Below are 18,909 nucleotides of genomic sequence, written 5' to 3'. Positions count from 1 at the left end.
CTGTTTGCACATGGAGGATATGAAACAAAATAATTTTTTCTAGGTTATATATATATATATACTTTTGAATAACTAAAAAAATCATAAATTACTACATCAATACCATAGAATTCTACCATAATTTATCAAACTTAGTAACTAAGCTGTATTTGGGTCTAAAAAAATACGAAATTTCGAGTAGACTAAAGACTCAACCTACCTCATTGAAATCTTGGTTCAAAAGAAAGAAATGATGCTAGGTACATTAGAAAGGCTGAGAAAACCACTAGGGGACATTCTGAGCTTCCAATTGGTTATTCATGTGATATATAGAAGTAAGTGTATATAAGGAAGTGTTTCCAAAAATGGAAGGAGGTGAGCAGGGTGCCACTATGTTTGATTTATTATGTGAGCAATATCTTAGCAAATAGAAAAAATGACCTTCTTATTTTATATTCTAGCTTGTCAATATCTGTAAGTTGAGTTTCTAATTCGTATGAAACTATAGACTTAGTATTTTGACTTCACAAACATCTAATTTGAACACAAAAATCGATATTTATATGCATTTTTTTAATATTTACTTTTGAATTAACAAATTGAGTAATGTATAGTTTAAAAATTTGAATTATAATCTACAGTTTGATACCAAACTTATTGACATAAATTCAATAACATTTTGAATGTGAGTCAATAAACGAGATGATGTGGCCTTTTACCTGTGGCCCATCTGGAAAGGGTTAAAGTTAAAAATTATGAAAAAATGTCCATTAATTTTGAGTTAAAAATTACATAGAGTGTTATCAAATGAGTTAGAAGGATAAATGAAACAAAATAAATACTCACTGATGTAGCTAATTATAGCTGACTGCAAAATATTACATTTGTTTGTAATATGTAACTGAGATTCAAATTATGTAGATAATGATTCATACTTTTAGAGCTGGACGATTAGTAAAATTTGTTAATCAATTAATAATTGGGCTCATTAATTGATTACGTTCAACTACTTTATTATTCTCTCAAGATGTCAAATAAAACAACTTATAATGTTACAAATCAGGTTTCGATACCCATGATGGGCAGAGCACAGATAGCCCAGGTGTAGCTTTGTGCTTAAGAACAAACAAACATAATGACAATATTTCAAATACTTGAATATCTGAATACTTGAAAACAGTAATAATTGCTGGAAACACTAATTTTGATTAGTTGATTGTTTTCATGACATTAATTGATTTAATCATAATTTTGATTATAGGATAGTTGGAATAATCAAAACCAGTAATAATCTGATACACTAGTTGATTATTTTTGTGACACATAATTGATTTAATCATAATTTTGATTAACCAATTATTTTACATGATACTAATTGATTACGTTGAATAATTTCCCAGCTCTACATATTCTAAGTAGAGAGTTAAATGTTGAGAACAAATATACAAACCAGAAGAAAAACATTCAATAACTGAAAATCAGTACAATAATTATTACACATACCAACTCCATTATGAATAGGGGTTGAATCTTTGCTTCTGGCAGGATCATCAGATGGTAGATCATATAATCTGCTAGGCCCTGAATGTTGTGTTGAAGTGGTTTGTTGAGAATTTGGTTGTGGTCCTGAAGTTACAAAATAATTATTGTTTCATTGTAAGCACTACTGAATATTACTTGTTACTTAACTAATGTGCTTCTAAGAAATCTATGAATGAAATGAAATTATCATTAAAATAATATTAGTACAGAAATTAGGATTTACTATAGAGATATTTTCAAGAGCTGTAAGTTCAATACTAGTAATAACCACACAGCTGCATGGTATAGTAGTTGATGAATAATATTATTTAAAAAATTATCTTTACTTAATTAATGTCACCCTGTTTCCTTCATGCCAATCAATAACAAGATTAAAGCATAAAACCCCTCAAACTACTGATTTGTTTTTATGCCTTTCATTACCGATAAGGCTCACAAATTGCATCACACTGAGTACTTTCACGTTTTAGCCTATTATAACATTTAGTATAAAGAACTGACAAAAAATTATTTTCTATGTAAGATACATAGGAGACCCCAGCAGTAATTAATGAGATTAACTGGAATAATGATGGTGTTTATGTTTAAAATTTGAGTGTATATGATTCATATGTTTTTATCGATGCTGTAATCAACACAATCATGGACCCACAAGCAATGGTTTGTTTGAAGTTAAGCACAAAGCTACACAATGGGCTATCTATTCTCCACCCACCACGGGTATCAAAACCCAGTTTCTAGCATTGTAAGTCCACAGACATACCACTGTGCCACTAGGGGGCTTCTGTGTCCACTGAGGGGAACCGAACCCCTAAGTGTAGCAATGCAAATCCAAAGACTTACCACTGTCCCACCAAGAGACAAAAAGGGTAAGCATGTTTGGTGGGATTGGGATTCGAACCCATGACCCTCAGATTGCAAGTCAAGTGCCCTAAACACATGGCCTTGCCAGGCCCAAGCAACTGGGAACATAAACATTTCATATAAATATTTGAAAAGCTGATGAATTAGGACCACATTAGTAATTCTAGGGTTAACCATGGTTTGTGAAACATAAAAAGATGTGTTACTGAAGCTGAATATTTATTATGATAGATGTTGTTGGTGTCTAATGTTCTTTTTATTTATATAAACATTCTAGTAATGGCAGACTTCAATACTATGAAGTACATAAGTAATCCACAAGTATAATTCTGTTATAGTTTACTTTCATCTTACTTGAAAATTATAAAATTTAACTCATTAATTTATTTCTGATAGTTGTTGCTTCCTAAGCAGATTAGTTTTAGAATATAAATTACCTGAGTGAACAAAACTGTCAATTGTAATACCAGTATAAACTTTTAATTACTTATGCTTCTAAATTCCAAAATTCTTTTTTTAGTCAAATGCACTTACGTGCTCCTGTCTTGTTATCACTGTGTAGCTGTTTTTTTCTGTGTTTTGGATATTCAGACCGGTGAGGTATTGTAGCACTAACACTGCTGTCGGTACTGTAGGGGCTTGTTGGTCGAGGGGCTCGTTGCCGAGAGATTTGTTTCTTGCCTAAACCTGAAAGAAGTAAAACTGAAGTACAGATATTTTCTGTAATATATGATCTTATGTACAGATAAGGTATGTGAGGAACTACATTGGAATTATTTCTTCTTTCAGATGCAGGCGTCTGTTGGCACATATAATTACATAAGTATTACATTACACACATATATACCTTCTATTATTAATAAGTTAAAACTTTCCAACTTACATTTTATACAATCCTTTTCTTTAAGTTTACACTATAGAAGTAGTCCACAAACTGTATGTTGTGGCAAGTTGCGAGGGGTGTCAGAGGAGTTTCATCAAATGAAGAATAATTAAGAACATAAAAAAAAACTCAACAAAAAATATTGCAAATCAAGGTAAGTGGGTTAGGGTGTTATCAGTGACAAAATTTTGGAAACCACTGAACTACACTTTTTGTACAAGGGGTTATTGTTAATCACGTGTTTACAATTATTACATAACACATGTCATAAGCCAACCTCAGTGTAAGCGGAGTTGTGGTATACACATGCTTGGCTTATGACATGTGTTATGTAGTAATTGTAAACATGTGACATCAGTGTAAGCGGAGTTGTGGTATACACATGCTTGGCTTATGACATGTGTTATGTAATAATTGTAAACATGTGACATCAGTGTATGCGGAGTTGTGGTATATACATGCTTGGCTTATGACATGTGTTATGTAATAATTGTAAACATGTGACATCAGTGTAAGCGGAGTTGTGGTATACACATGCTTCACTGTCAAGTTAGGAAGCAGAAAGAAGTTTTGAGTTTGTAGTTTTTTGTTACTATTGCTTCTGCAGGCATTATCTTGTACGTTTTAATCTACTGGTGCCTGGTTGGATTTGCTGCTCAACATGTGAATGTCACTTGTCCAGTTTTCATGAATTGAACTCATTTTTTTTAGTGTTAATAAAGAGTTCCTGGGGTTACTTGATGCGTTATTATTAAGCTAGTCAAGACTATTGTCAATAACTTTAGTTGTACATGTTAAAGAATAAGATCATCACAAATACTAATATTTTCGTATTTTATACCTACTTTATTAATCTTATTTGTACAGATTGTTATTATCTCACTGGTAAAATGTTATTCCTTTAATATTTAGGAAAGGCACTTATTCAGTTATTTATCATTTATCTAAAGGCAAACTAGAGCTGGGGTATTTTAATACCATATGGTTATTTATGTATGAATGATTCTAAGATTCTTACCATTAGTAGGATTGGTCACCATTGTTCCATCTACCATGTAACCAGCATTCTGAGCAGCTCTGGCCACAGCACTAGCAAAATCAGCTTCAGCATAAAAGTACCCGTCTGAGGAGCTCACACTGCTTGATCGTGCACTAGTACAGGAACTGTTGCTCTGATCAGTTGTGCTCGTCCATGGAGGTAATGCTGCTTGTGAAGTTAGAAAGCCATTTTATGTAGCCAGAAGATTGGTTTTGTCCAAAACCAAAGTTACATCATATTATTTGGTCTAGATATTTCAAAGTTATAAAACTCATTTAACTTGTCACCTTTGTCAGTTATGGTATAATCTTCTACCACAAATAAAAGGCTTCACATGTAATTCTAATTTGTAAAATGATCAACCCATTTAAACATAGTGCAAATTTTCCTCAGGTTTAGGAAATGTTATGCAGGAAAAAAGTGAACTGAGGCAGTAAAGTAAAAACAAGCGAATAAGTAAACAGAACCTTTGTTCTTGAGTAAAGAATTGCTGGAGTTTTTGCAAGTACTGCTTAGCTTCAATATTCATTTATACAGACTTCTCTGGTTACTGGGGCAGATGAATAAAATGCTTGCACAAGATGAGGATAGGAGCATGAATCATAATGATGCCACACTTTTAAGTCATACAAAATCCTTAGTGTGCTATTCTACAATTTTAGATTACATAAGTCAACATTCATTCCTGTTACAATTTTAGATTACATAAGTCAACATTCATTCCTGTTACAATTTTAGATTACATAAGTCAACATTCATTCCTGTTATATATTTCCAAGAAAGACAGAAACTCAGAATGTGTGAACATGTACAATTATATGTACCACCTTTTGAAATAAGTATAACCTCACTCCAAGAGGGCATGATACAGAAATAGGTTCAAGCTAGTATAAGTATTATTGGACTATCATTGTGGTATGCAACTTTTGTCTAAACTAAAGAATTAGTGCAACTTTATAACTGGTACACATCCTGTTTGCAAGGATGTCATTAACTACATGCAGGTAACCTTTATGAAAATTTAGAAAACTTTACCTAAATATACATAAACACATATTTTTCCTAGTTATGGAAGAGTGAAATTATCAGTTCTTCAAATTGTGACCCATATGTATGTTACTGAACAGTTCAAGTGATGATATTCACTATATTTATTCAGGAATAAAACTGCTAACTAATCTGAAATCATACTGTTTAATCAAGAATACAAAATATTTTTATTAGTAGATAACTTGTATTAACAAATAATAAACCTAATCGTTTTAAAACATAAAAATTATGTGATACAAGTTAAAGTTGAAATAATATAAAATTCCAGACTAATAAATGATTTTATATAGAAGTGCACTAAAAAGCTCAAATGATCAGACAACTTATAAAATTCTTTAAACAGGATAAAAAAATAATTACCAAAATTTGGAGCATAATCTGTTTCTTCTGCTACACTTGATTCTGGTGTATGTTGTCCATTTGGCAACTCATAGTCACCTGGTTCTTCTACAGTGTACCTGTCACTGGGACCAACTTCATAATCTCCAGCTAAGATGTAATAAAGTGATGTGAAATTAGTTCCTTCTTACACCAAACATTTAATAATTATCTTTATCTTTCTTTAATTATAGAAGCCTATGCGGATGATACAAAAAAAAGGACAACTTATTAGGTGCTTACAGAAAATACATATATAATATGATTTATTTTCAAGTAAAAGGAATTTCTAAAGGCTAGTTAAAAATGTAGTGTTAGTTGCTTATAATACTCTAATGTAAGGAGACTAATCACATTTTATAAGATATATGAGTATATGCTAATTCAATGGTGTCACCACAAAGTGAACCATGAATGACACATTTAGCATCTATACATTTGATTCATGGTGAATTCCAGACAATTTTCTAGTGCAATGCTAGCACAGATAGAATTATGGTTGTAAGATATGTCACAGCCTTTTCTGAGGAAAGATATTTGTATAGAGAAATTGTTAAGTAACGTAGAGCCAGAAAATATTGTATAGCAGAGTGTCTAAGACAGTAATAGGTTCTGAAACTACAACCAAAGTCAGCACGAGTACTGAAACAACATTCTTATAATATGTGTGATTAGCTCTCGGTATTATTGTAAAATGTTTTAAATCTAATGATGCATTTTCCTAAATAAATAAGTATAGACCTAAATTGGTGAACCATAAAAATATGAATCATAGAATACTAAAGAAAATAGATGTATAACATCAAAAAGCTGAGAAATGTTTCAAAACTTGGTTTTCCCAGTTTTTACTGTGGGATGATTATTTAGAGTGTCATGATTAACCATGTATTTGTTTTCCCTTACAAATAATACTGACTACCATTTCTTTGCAGGTAAGGGTGTGGCCTATTCTGATTGGTCATCATCCTTCCACCCATTGGGGACACACTGTGAGGTTCACTGATCAAAGATGGAAGTGATGACTGAATAGCTCTATCCATTAGATGATGCTGATAATGTGTAGAACAAGATGGAGCAGGACTTGTCCTTTCGTGTGGAAAAGGAAAACCAGGAATACAAGTACCCATTTTAATTGTGGGTGTCATTGTACGATCCATGGAATTAGAACCCGTTTGAGGGGGAGTTCCCCTCATAGAAGGAACACTTTGATAACTACCAGTTGGGGACTGGAAAATTCTGGGGTTGTAGAAAGGCCAGCCCGGTATCTGGGAATATCCTGAAACCTGAAGAGAAAGAAAAAGTTATGTATCAGTTTCTAATATAATAGCAAGCAACATAAAGATATTTCCTTAATATATATATATACATATTCTTGATAAGAATATTTTTTACATAACTTAATTCCACATGGTAAAATGAGCCATCTTATGAGTAAACAGTTATAATAAATAATAACCTGCTCTAATATGAAATTGTTGTATTTATGTTACTAAAAAAATAAGATAAATTAAACCTTGATGTTAGACTTATAGCTACAGCCAATATAGTAATGTAACATAATTTGTTTTAATGATATGAAATAGAAATATATCTTACTTCTATAAGTTTCATTTTTAGATATGAATTGACTCACACTTAAAGATATTAATATAAAATTTCCTTAACGAGTTCCTGTGGTCAATATAACTAAAGAAACATTAGAATTGTATTTTGAGCTTTAATCAAAATCAAGTACAAGTTATTTCTCAACAATCGACAATAGAATCCCCCCCCCAAATCACATACGCTTATACGCATTACTTAAAAATGTGAAGATTAGTTTACCATTAGGATTTCATTTATGTTTACAGGCATGAACTTAATTGTTGAAAACAATTAAAAAAGGGGTATGTACAAAAAGACAGCTAAAAACAATTTAAAAAAATTTTCAACACATATATGTCATCCATATCTTAAATAAGAAAAGTTTCTGACAGAAAAAAGAACAAATCCATTTTGAGAAAATGGTATAAATTCTGTGAAAAATGTACAATTAATAATTTTTACATCATTTGAGGAGTGTCATTTTAGATGTTAATTAATTCAATTTAGCAGCAAATTTAGTTATACATAAAATCCAACCTGACCTGAGACTTAAGTACTCTGTTATCAGCAGAAAATGGTCCCCTGTGCACAGAAGGGATTCCAGCAGATGATCCTGCTTCACTAGGGGGACGATCTGGAGGTGGTGGGATGAGATCTGCCCAATTTACAACAGGAACATTAGGGTTTGCTCTTATGGCTTTGAGCCTCTTTTTTTTCACTGGAACTCCATGCTCATCTATGTGAAAATAGTTTAAAATGGAAAATGCAATAAGTGTCATTATAAATATCATACAACAGGTAATATTCAAAATAAGTTATGTATTATAAAGCTTCAAAGGTTGGAAGATTCTTTCAGTAAAGATTTAGATGGTCTTTAAATTTTTACTGTTAAACCACATTCTATTAGTGAAATATATGCAATGATTTCTCATCAAAGCATAACAACATAATAATAACCATTTTATCTGAAATATTACAAAATGAATCATAAAATATTTATTTCAATGAATTTGTGTTTTGTAGATTATTGACTTTATTATTTCTATAATACCTTGAAAATCATTAATTTTATCTATTCAAAAGTCTGGAAATATTTTGTCCTTCCTGCATCTCCACATAAGATAGTTAAATTCAGAGCTTTCATTATTATACAACAACATATAAGTAATAATTATAATGGTAACTACATATCATATCATATAGCCAAAATTCATATCACATTATTTTTTAATTTGCCTCAACATAGTTGCTGAACAGATTAATGAAGTTTGCAAAGATAGTTTTAATGTGTAATAAAACTGAAATATTATGGTAGTGATGAAAAAACTTGAGGTAATTGATATTTTTTTGTCACATAAACATGCGACTTAACTCGATCTCACTAGAAAAATTACTCAGAATCAAATTGAGAGAACATAATGCCGAACCACAGTAGCCAATAGTCAAACAATACCCTTTAGCAAGGTGCTCTTGCTATGGTAACAATACAAGGATGAGTGTCTACTCCTTACAGTCCCATCTTTTACCACTGATGGTATTTTATAAGCTGGCCCTGCTTGTGGATTATTTTTTCTGTAGTTCAATATTCATTACAGGAGGCTTCTGTGCACTACACTAAAGCCAAAGTTTTATCAAAGTCCATGAACTGTGCATGTACAATTATATTTGTCATAAGAAAACAGTATTAGGCTTATTGCATTTTTAAACATTATAGTCTTTATTTCATCTTGTAGGTAGCAGAATGTCCAAAATTTTCAGGGCACAGATGACAAACCTTCTGGAAATCAGGAGAATTCTGGGGAGGAGAGTAACTGAACCAAAGCTCATTTTATTTGAGTCCTTATTGGATGTACAGTCTGTACTTTTGCCTTATTGGTTTCTCTACAATGTTGAATAAAAACAACGTACCTACATCAATGTTGAATGGAACACTGGCGTCAGAGATGGCACACATAACATACAGACTTTTTAATGTATATTAATATGAAGATATAACTAAACAGAATTGGCTTTATTAACATGAACAAGGTATCGTGTTGATAATACTTGGTAACTGAAACTTAACTCTACATATTTCACAATTACCACAGGTGTTGTTGTTGTTTGAATTGAACCCTAGATTTTAGCTTTGTAGTCTGTAAAGTTATTGTTGTTCCACTGGGGATTGCCACACTGGTTATTTACTGAAATTTAAGGGGGGGGGAGCTGACATGAGAATATTCCTGTTGGCTCTACAACAAAATCTTTGAGTTTTGACCCCATTCTTTGGCACATATTGTACATATGTACACACCTGTCCTGCAATTCTTCTCATGTGATGTTAAGTTACCAATCGAGAGATAGTAAAAATGCCTAGTTTTTACTCAGATGTAGACCTCAACATAATTTGTATATTACTCAGAATAACTCTTAAGAAATTAAACATTTACCTGTTGTGTAACTTCCTGATTCACTTGCAGGACTTGCCTGTCTTGTAGGATCTAAAAGCTGTTCCATAAGGTGATCTAATACAGCAAAGAATTGCTAAGTTATTTTCTCGTGGAAACATCTATGTCATTTTACATTAATTATATCAAAATCACATTGTTGAGCATAAATATATTAAATCTGTAAAGTAGGTGGAATAAAACAAGTGAAGTGTTGTTACAGCATTGGTGATTAAACTAACAATTCCAAGTTACTTTTAATATGAAAATTCTTCTACTGTAGTAGATTTATAGTTATATTTCAAAGTTACACTATCTTGAAAATTGATTTATATACATAATTCACAACTGTAATTAGGGTAAACAAAATTTAGTAATTTACTGGATAACACTAATCAAATTTATATAAATTATAACAATGTCAGTGTGACTTCAAATGAAGCAAACTATAATAAGTTCAAAGAAACTTTCTTGTGTGCACACTAATTTATACTGTAAAAAAATTTGCTCACATTTAGTAACAAAAGTATCAAGCTGGTTGGTATGAATAAGAATACTAAAGCTTGGTACTGCATTACTCAATTAGTCATGTGTTGACAATGCTACCTTATGCGAGGTGCAAGGCAGAGAAGAGTGTTGTTCATTTGATGCATTAGGAATATACTTTGAAATGATCCCTTGCAGTTTACAACATTTTGGGGGGTTGTTGTCTGTTACATATGTGAATGTCAAGCATTGGAAAAAAAAGTTCACGGAACAAGTTTTTAACTCTTTAATCACTTCAGTAGGCTTCAACATGTTCCATATTACTACTTAAAAAATAAAAGATTAGTGCAGTGTGATATTTTAAACTAGTTGTAAAGCTTAAACATTCCTTTACAGAGACAGGATAAAAAGATGAGTAACAAAACATATCAATGGTTCATTAAACTTATGTTCTTGAGTGATCGTTTGAATATTTTCAAATACATCATTATAAACTCCTACATGAAAACTTTATCACTTTAGCATCATTACCTTCTCCCATTCTGAAAGGTTCAACATCAATCATTCTTTCAGATTTTCTGCTGGTGTCATCAGATGCTCCGCTGCTTCGTTGGTCTTTAAACTACAAACCAAAGAAACATTTATCACGAAATTCTGTTAGATTCAAAAGCTTAAAATATGTTTCCACACCCAAACATTTTGACAAGTAAAAACATGTTTAGCACTAAATTCTAATGACCAATTACTGAAAACTGCATACATCTAATGTAATTTAAAATTATAAATTGTGAGACCACTTATTCAGAGTTACAAGTATTGACACCTTCCAATATCTGAGAGATTTGCAACAGAAATTGTAAACCATAAGTATAGGGGATATCCTTTAAGCAATAAATTACTAATACATTGATTGCATGATAACTTTTTAGGATCTTCACCTTTACTGAATTGGTCTACTTTTTTTATATAACAACAGTAGCCACTGAGGAAGATACTAGACTGTATCATTTGGCAGGTTTTTAACCATTTGGTTTAATGAAACTGTTTCAGTCTTTTTGTGTTTTAAACTTAATTTTGTATGGTGTGTCATTATAAAGGTTTTTAATAATATCCTCAGTTCTACAAGTTGCAAAAAGGTATTTTGTTTGATTATAGTCAATTTGTTGAGGAGTATGTATGGAAATTGGTTCATTGGAAAATGCAATATTCAAGTTCATTCCAAAGATGCTACATTACATTAAGATTTGATTATTATGTTGGTCAAGAAAGGTGACTGAATTCACTGTTATGTTCTTTAAACCAATTCTCCAGAATATGAACATTATTGTCTTTGAACATCCCTTGTCCATTAGGGCAGAAATGCAGCACTATGAGGTGGACATGATTGGTAGTAGCAATTAGGTATACTCTGGATACTATTTGCAACTCTTCTACAGGAAACAACAAACCCAACTCGTGCCACAAGAACATCCCTTACACCAGAGGTTCCAAAACAAAAGACCCAACCTTTGCCACAAGAACATCCCTTACACCAGAGGTTCCAAAACAAAAGACCCAACCTTTGCCACAAGAACATTCCTTACACCAGAAATTCCAAAACAAAAGACCCAACTTTGCCACAAGAACATCCCTTACACCAGAGGTTCCAAAACAAAAGACCCAACCTTTGCCACAAGAACATCCCTTACACCAGAGGTTCCAAAACAAAAGACCCAACCTTTGCCACAAGAACATTCCTTACACCAGGGATTCCCAAACAAAAGACCAAGTTCTTGCAATAAGAATATCCTAACACCAGGGATTCCCAAACAAAAGACCCAGCTCTTGTAATAAAAAAATCCTTACACCAGGGATTCCCAAACAAGAACATCCCTTACACAGAAGACTAAACCATTGCTAAAAGAACATCCTTTACAGGTTGGAATCTGCTGCCTTACACCACTACACTGCTTCCAGCAGCTTGCACTGTTAAAACAATGCATGCAAGGTTAAGTAAAGAGGTGGAATTTTTCATACTTTTACTCTACTAATAGTACATACAAGGGTAAAAAAATGACTGATCATAACACATCTTCTGTTTCCAGTCATTCATTGTTCAAAGTTTATGTTTCAAGTATGACTCAAGCCATCCACACTTTCCTGTTTGTATTTGAGATAAGCAGTTTTTGGACTGCTTTTTAGCTGCCATACTACAGTGTTTGTAACAGCCTTTGCAAGATGTCACTGATGACGAAATTGATCAATTGGAATACAGTTTGATACCTGTTTCACTTTACACATTAGCCTAATACTCTTCCTTTGGTCAGTCACCAGTCATTGGTGATAAATGTTTCCACATAGCCAACATACTTCCTTATGAAAGATGTTTTTAAATAGTCAGTCAAAAAGTGGTCTTTGATAACAATAATTCTGCTAGAATGGCTTTCACTATCATGTCTTTTATCATCATCTTGTAGATTAACTACTAACCACTGACTTTATTCTGCAATCCATTTCTGTTTATTTACAAATATGGTGTTCTCCATGTATAAAATAACATAAAATTCTTACATTTGATTAAAGATTTTATGATATTTTTTTGTATAAATAGATCAAAATAAATCACTTACTGATCCAGTACAGGTCTTGTAAGATGAAGGGTTAATTAGTGTTGTTGTAGCATATGGTGCAGGAACAGAGGAGCTTCCTTTCTTGTAGAATGTTGTCATACTGTGTGAATCAACTTCAGCATAATCAGAACCATTCACTTCATACTGAAGTGGCGAGTAGACGCTACAGCAAAATATGTATGATATTACAGAACTATTAAATTTAATATGCACATCTACAATGTAACTATAGATAAAGAATCAAATATTTGAGAATTTTATACTAGAAAATATCAGGAACTTCAAGTACACTGTCTAAAAAAATGAGGCAATTTGCAGATATGATCATAACCTGGTAACGAATTTTCACAGTCTGTGTTTAGGCTATAGAGACTAGCATGATTTGAAATAAAAAGTAATTAACAGTTAAGCATTTACAACATTTTTAAATAAGGTGTGTTAAATTTAATAAAACATATAAATATAGAGCAGCATGAAACTTTGGACAGTTATAAATAGTAATATGTCCCAACACTTTTAAACTAAATAATAAACCAGACATTTATTGCAAACTATGATGATGATGATATGATGAGAAGTCTTCTGTATGTATGATGAAATATGATATTATTAAGGCTAGGAAGTACTCTAGCTAAGTTGTTACATTAGTATTACATGTTTTGTATTGTCTACTTGATGTCAAATCACATGAATACTGGTGATATGCTCATAATTCATTTACTAACAACAACAAAAAACTGCTTCATTACCATATACTATACAAATTTTGTCATGTTTATATGTTGTTTATGGAAATTAAAGACAAAGAAAACATATCATATAGTATCTTTAATACATGTATTAAAATCAATTAAAATTTGCATAATCAGAGAAATTATAATCAAAGTGCTAAACGTTTTTATCACTTCAGTTATAAAACAAACACAAACAACATATAATGATTATGTGTGATTATAATCACAAACCTGAAATATGCTTTATGAACCAAGTTTAATAAAACAAATACCTAAACTTTGTTTCCAAATGCATAAATATGAAGTAAGAGAAAGAAATAAAAGCCCAAATTACTCAGTGATACTTTTTTTACCTGGCATAGTTGAGATCATTTGCTGAAGTTTCTTTGTTTAGAAGTTTGGATTCACTAATGTTCTGTCCAGTTTTGCCATCAGTAGGATGCCAAGTATGGTTAATCCACAAAGCCTCATGGTTACTGACCCCAGCCCTACATCAAGTGTTAGCACCAGAAGGTAAACAGATTGAGAAAGAGAAACCAAGAAGTTCTGAGAGGTTTAAGTATAGCATTAGTAAAGAAACCCCAATACCAGAAAACAGAGATCTTTTTGTGTTAGACAAAATAACTTTGCAGGTGTCTGATCAACTTCAAATGTTTGATTCAGAAGAAACTGTAGTTATGTAATAAAACTTCACAGGATGTGTTTTTTATAGTAGTGTCACGTTGTTGGTTAAGATAAACATTTATTCTCAGTTTTTATTAACTAAAAATATACATAAAAACACACAAAAAACATTCTTTCCTTAACAATGATTTTCAAGACAAAATTTTTGGTAATTTTTGAATTACAAAAACTGTTTCTTTCTACACTCATATATCAGTTTGATTTATTTAGTTGTAAAACATCATGTTGCAGATATTTTGCCTATGAAAACAACATATATATACTTTATTCATTATGCAGCTAGATGTATTCGTAAAAAGTTTTATTTTCTAAATATTTATATCATTTTATACCGTAACCTTTTTGTAGTAGAAACATGCGAGTGTGTGAAATTCATATCCTATTTGATACTGATGGTTATTTCTTTATTAATTCTATAATGAATCTAAAATATATACGAGGATTGCAAAATATGAAGAGATCTGTTCCTTTTTGAATATAGGATGATTATGTCACAACTGATATCTAAGCTAACCAAAAAACTCTGAAATCCAAGCTGAGAGTATTTGTATCCTTACAGAGTTACGTTTTTCATTCCATCTGTTGAAAAGTCCTAAATTGAAGACTGACATAATACACAAACACACATTACAAAAAATAATTTTTAAATAGACTGAATATCTATTAACTCTGCTAAGACTGGAGCAGACTACTTCCGAGTCACTACACAGTGAAGATGATTAAACTTATGCCACCAGTTGAACTTATATTGTCATCTATAAAACTCGAAGTTTTACATTAAATTGAATGGAGGTATTAATAAAAGCTTACATGTTAAAAGTAATTGTACATCATTTTCTTAAAACCACCATTAATTTTAAATCAATCAAACAGAAGTATCATTCAGGAAATATAAGTTGTATATTCGTATAGTAAATCAGAAGTGCTAGTAAACTGACTGGTGCTTGTGGAAAAACGTTGAATTTATACAAATATTGAAATCAACTATTTGATTTCTTTATAAAGAATAGGAAGTGTAATAGCTTCATTCATTCAACAGATTGTATAGGACTGGCTTAATCAGAAGCTGTTTCAGTCAGTGGGCAAACCTAATGACAATCAGATAAATATTCTGGATTAAAGAGTGCCTCTTTAGGAGCAAAATGATTTTATGAAGTACATGCACAGTGTGTCGTTTACTACACAAAGCTTTATTTATTTTCCAGTTTTTATTATCAAGTTTTAAGAATGCACAGGCCACAGTCCTTTAGTTCTTACCTCACATCTTCGCTTTTGTGAGCAGCAACTGGAAAGAAAATAAACAGTATTTTCATTTTATTGTCACTTCAACAGCCACATATACTATAACTTTAAAATTATGGGTTGTAAAAAAAGTGTAACTAAAGATAATAATCCATGGTAGATACAGGATTTATCTTGGAAGGGATTAAAAGAGTTGGTTTTAACGTATCTGGAGAAACTGAGCAACACAAATGCAGAAAAAGTGGGAACTGAATGTGGTCTTCCCCTTCAATTCCAGCTAGGGGGGCTGGGGCTGAGATCCATCTACCAATACATTTTACACTTTTAAAATCACTAAAAGACAATAAGGAGCAACAGCTTCTGATTAACTAGGTTATAAAAATGTTCATTATTTATGAACTAGAGAAAATCTTAATCATGGATATTCAAACTCCCTCTTTCTTCAATAGGCATACAAAGTAACATTTACATATGTCTCCCTCTACCAGTACCACCACATTGTATTCAGAAAATCAGAACAATATATGTAGAATAGCCTGGTTTTTTTCATGCTCAACCAGGTACAATGCACCTTATAAAACTGGAAATATACTGAATGACCCAAAATTTACATAGTCATTCTAAAATGCATAACACTTTTTTTTATTCTAAATAATAAAAAATATTATAATTGATGCCATTTCTCATTCTTACTGATTTCATCCCTATCTAAGTAAAATCATATGATGCATTCAATTCTCCAGAGTTTAAGAAATCCTTTGAACTCCTTTACATCTGCCGGTGATAATAGATAACACTTCTACACGAATCTTAATACTTCGAGCATCATTAAACGTTTCTGATACTCTAAATTATGGTTTTAAATTCCATAATATACGAGTACAAAATTAATCACATGCTAATATAGACAAAGAGCATATAAAGGAAACATTTATTCAATATAAAATATCGCTGTTGAAAGTTCCTCTTGTTAAAATCCCAGGAACCAATAGTAAAATATAGACATTGAAGCAGATAGTAAAAAATTCATTCTTGAAAGAAAAAAAAATTAAATATTTTTGTTGTAGTTAGAACATTTTCCCCTAACTTTCAAAGCTTATAATTCTCTGTTGGTATTGTTTCACTGTTTATTTTACCTGTACCAACTGGCTGTGATCAATGCTGTGTTTAAGTTGCAATAAAGATACTTGAAAAGGCAACTTATTGTGATCAGTACCTGTTGTTACATGAGTAATAGAGTGGTATGTACAACCTTTTGGTAACTTACTAACACACACACACACAGGTGATTGAAAATGTTATGCTACAATGATTTTCAGCATGTAAGTCAGCAAGTCACGTGACAACCATAGCTGATATAAAGTATTATACCAGAACTACATTTTGACATTGTTTGGTGTTACATAGGTAATGTGATACCATCGGAAATTGATTGCTTCTGTGAAGGTTGTGTAATGGCTCTTTCTAGTGCAAAATGTTTGTATATTCAGATCTAAAAGATGTGTTTAGATAGTGGCTTTAGAGTCTTCAAGATGGGGATATATCTTGTACTTAATGCTATTGCAAAACAGAGGAATATGGGTCAAATTTGGGTACTAGTACCATCCAGAAAGAGGCCATAGTAAGCTTGTTGGTATGTAGTATGATCATAGTTGGGTGCTTGGCTTAATTTTCTTGACTATAGAGTTTCAGAACCACATAGCTCTCTCCTAGAACCATACTACATAATGAATATGAATAACCTAACCAAATACAGCTCTCTGTCATGACCATGCTCCAACAACATATTTATAGAAATCACACCACCTCAGACACTTCGACCTGAAGAAGGCCCACTGAAATGTTGAAAATACTAACTAAACCAACTCTAAAACAAATCAAAACAAAATATCACTCTAGTCCACATACATCATTCACTAAACATTAAAAAAATTAAGACAAAATATGTTAAAACAGAATTTGATCTTAAATTTTCAGCTACAGGTCCTTTTGTTTCCTCAGTGATATTTTAAACATTATCAACATCAATATTAGGGATAATATATAAAACTGATTTTGTCTAGTTGGAGTTTTTAGATGGAAAAACTTATATAATGAAAACAAACTATGCATGTTTTAATTTTATTACACGTTATTATATTATGGCATGATCAGATAGCTAAGTGTATTTTAATTTTTTTTACTTTACCATGCAGAAATGAAAACGGGTGTCGTAACTTACCAGGGAGGTGGGCTTCTAAAGCTTTCTTCCAAGCCATGCGACGACATAAGAAGAGGACAATAAAGAAGATGGATAAAAGTAGACACAAAATACCACCAATAAGAGCTATAAACCAGGGCTGCTGCAGTGTATCATGGATAGAGCTAGTAAGAGATGTAGATGCTGGGCCACTATCATGTTGATCGTTCAGATAGCTAGAGTCTAAAATGTGAACAGGGTTAATCAATATTGTGATTTATTTAGTACACTTATACATCATAAGAAGATTATGAGTTGTTTTTCATGTTTTAAAGATAATCTTGCAAAAACTGCATAAGAACTGATCAATTATCAAAAATGTATCAAAACAAATGTTAAGAAAACAAACATATTTTTTATAAATTTTTGCTTAGAATGAGATTTTTCCATTATCTGCTGTTCCTAGAATCAGTACTCAGAAGAAAAGAAAATTACTGCTCATAATAATATTCAAGAGTGAAATTAATCTTTTTAACTTCTGATTTTTGACAGCTTACCCATAACTAATGCTACGGGGGCACTGAAAGGTCCATTACCAACAGATGTAAAGGCCACTGCCTTAACACTATACTTGTGGCCAGCTGTGAGATTATAAACAGTAATTAAAGTTGTGGTGCCATTGGTGGTGATGTTGGAATGCAGTTGAGAAGTGTTCTTCAGAATGTGAATCTGCAAAAACAAATCACATAAATGTGTCCTTTTAGAATTTTAAGTTAGCAGCAAAGATAATACAAGAACTAATTCGTCCAGACTCTGTCTGTAAATTGACATGCAACTTATTATCCATACAAAGTTTTCTTGAATAAGTATTATAAATGTCAACATCAGCTATAATCATAAGAATGTTGTTAATTTAATCTTTATCAGTTTGAAATTTCATATGTAATATCTATAGTAGCTCGCTCTGGAGAAGCTGTATTATCTAAGTTTTTCTGTATACTTTCTGAAGAAACTTTTATATATTGAGTCTTGACTTCTTTTAATTAATTTACACTTCATGAAAAACCAGGTTAGCATTATTTGTTATGTGCGATTCTGTTAGCAAATAATCAATCGTAACTACCATACACTATCACAATCGAACATGAATCAAATAACTACTTACTACTTACTTTATGAACACTCTTTTCTTCAAAAGTTAAACTATAAATTTTTAGTTACATTAAAATG

The 18,909-nt window shown here is 31.6% G+C and overlaps 1 protein-coding gene across 5 annotated transcripts in view; it reads right to left on the bottom strand.

Moving 5' to 3' along the window:
* The window catches only part of LOC106468400 (roundabout homolog 1-like), a 230,936-nt gene that overhangs the window by 5,029 nt on the left and 206,998 nt on the right, over window positions 1–18,909 (bottom strand). For 2 of the 5 annotated variants that reach the window (XM_022397370.1, XM_022397356.1), the window contains exons 15-27: window positions 18,237–18,408; window positions 17,722–17,922; window positions 15,516–15,543; window positions 13,928–14,062; window positions 12,841–13,003; window positions 10,763–10,853; window positions 9,749–9,823; window positions 7,862–8,055; window positions 6,652–7,018; window positions 5,718–5,846; window positions 4,287–4,475; window positions 2,920–3,072; window positions 1,483–1,605 (exon numbers count right to left, since the gene is read on the bottom strand). In XM_022397370.1, coding sequence (XP_022253078.1) covers window positions 1,483–1,605; window positions 2,920–3,072; window positions 4,287–4,475; window positions 5,718–5,846; window positions 6,652–7,018; window positions 7,862–8,055; window positions 9,749–9,823; window positions 10,763–10,853; window positions 12,841–13,003; window positions 13,928–14,062; window positions 15,516–15,543; window positions 17,722–17,922; window positions 18,237–18,408 — 2,020 coding nt within the window. The remainder of the gene's footprint in view (window positions 1–1,482; window positions 1,606–2,919; window positions 3,073–4,286; window positions 4,476–5,717; window positions 5,847–6,651; window positions 7,019–7,861; window positions 8,056–9,748; window positions 9,824–10,762; window positions 10,854–12,840; window positions 13,004–13,927; window positions 14,063–15,515; window positions 15,544–17,721; window positions 17,923–18,236; window positions 18,409–18,909) is intronic. The other 3 variants (XM_022397359.1, XM_022397365.1, XM_022397375.1) reach the window with 3 other exon arrangements.

This window comes from Limulus polyphemus, unplaced genomic scaffold (assembly GCF_000517525.1).
Source record: "Limulus polyphemus unplaced genomic scaffold, Limulus_polyphemus-2.1.2 Scaffold88, whole genome shotgun sequence".
NCBI lineage: Eukaryota > Metazoa > Arthropoda > Merostomata > Xiphosura > Limulidae > Limulus > Limulus polyphemus.
Note: the sequence above shows the minus strand (reverse complement) of the source record. Positions and strands in the feature narration are given on the sequence as shown.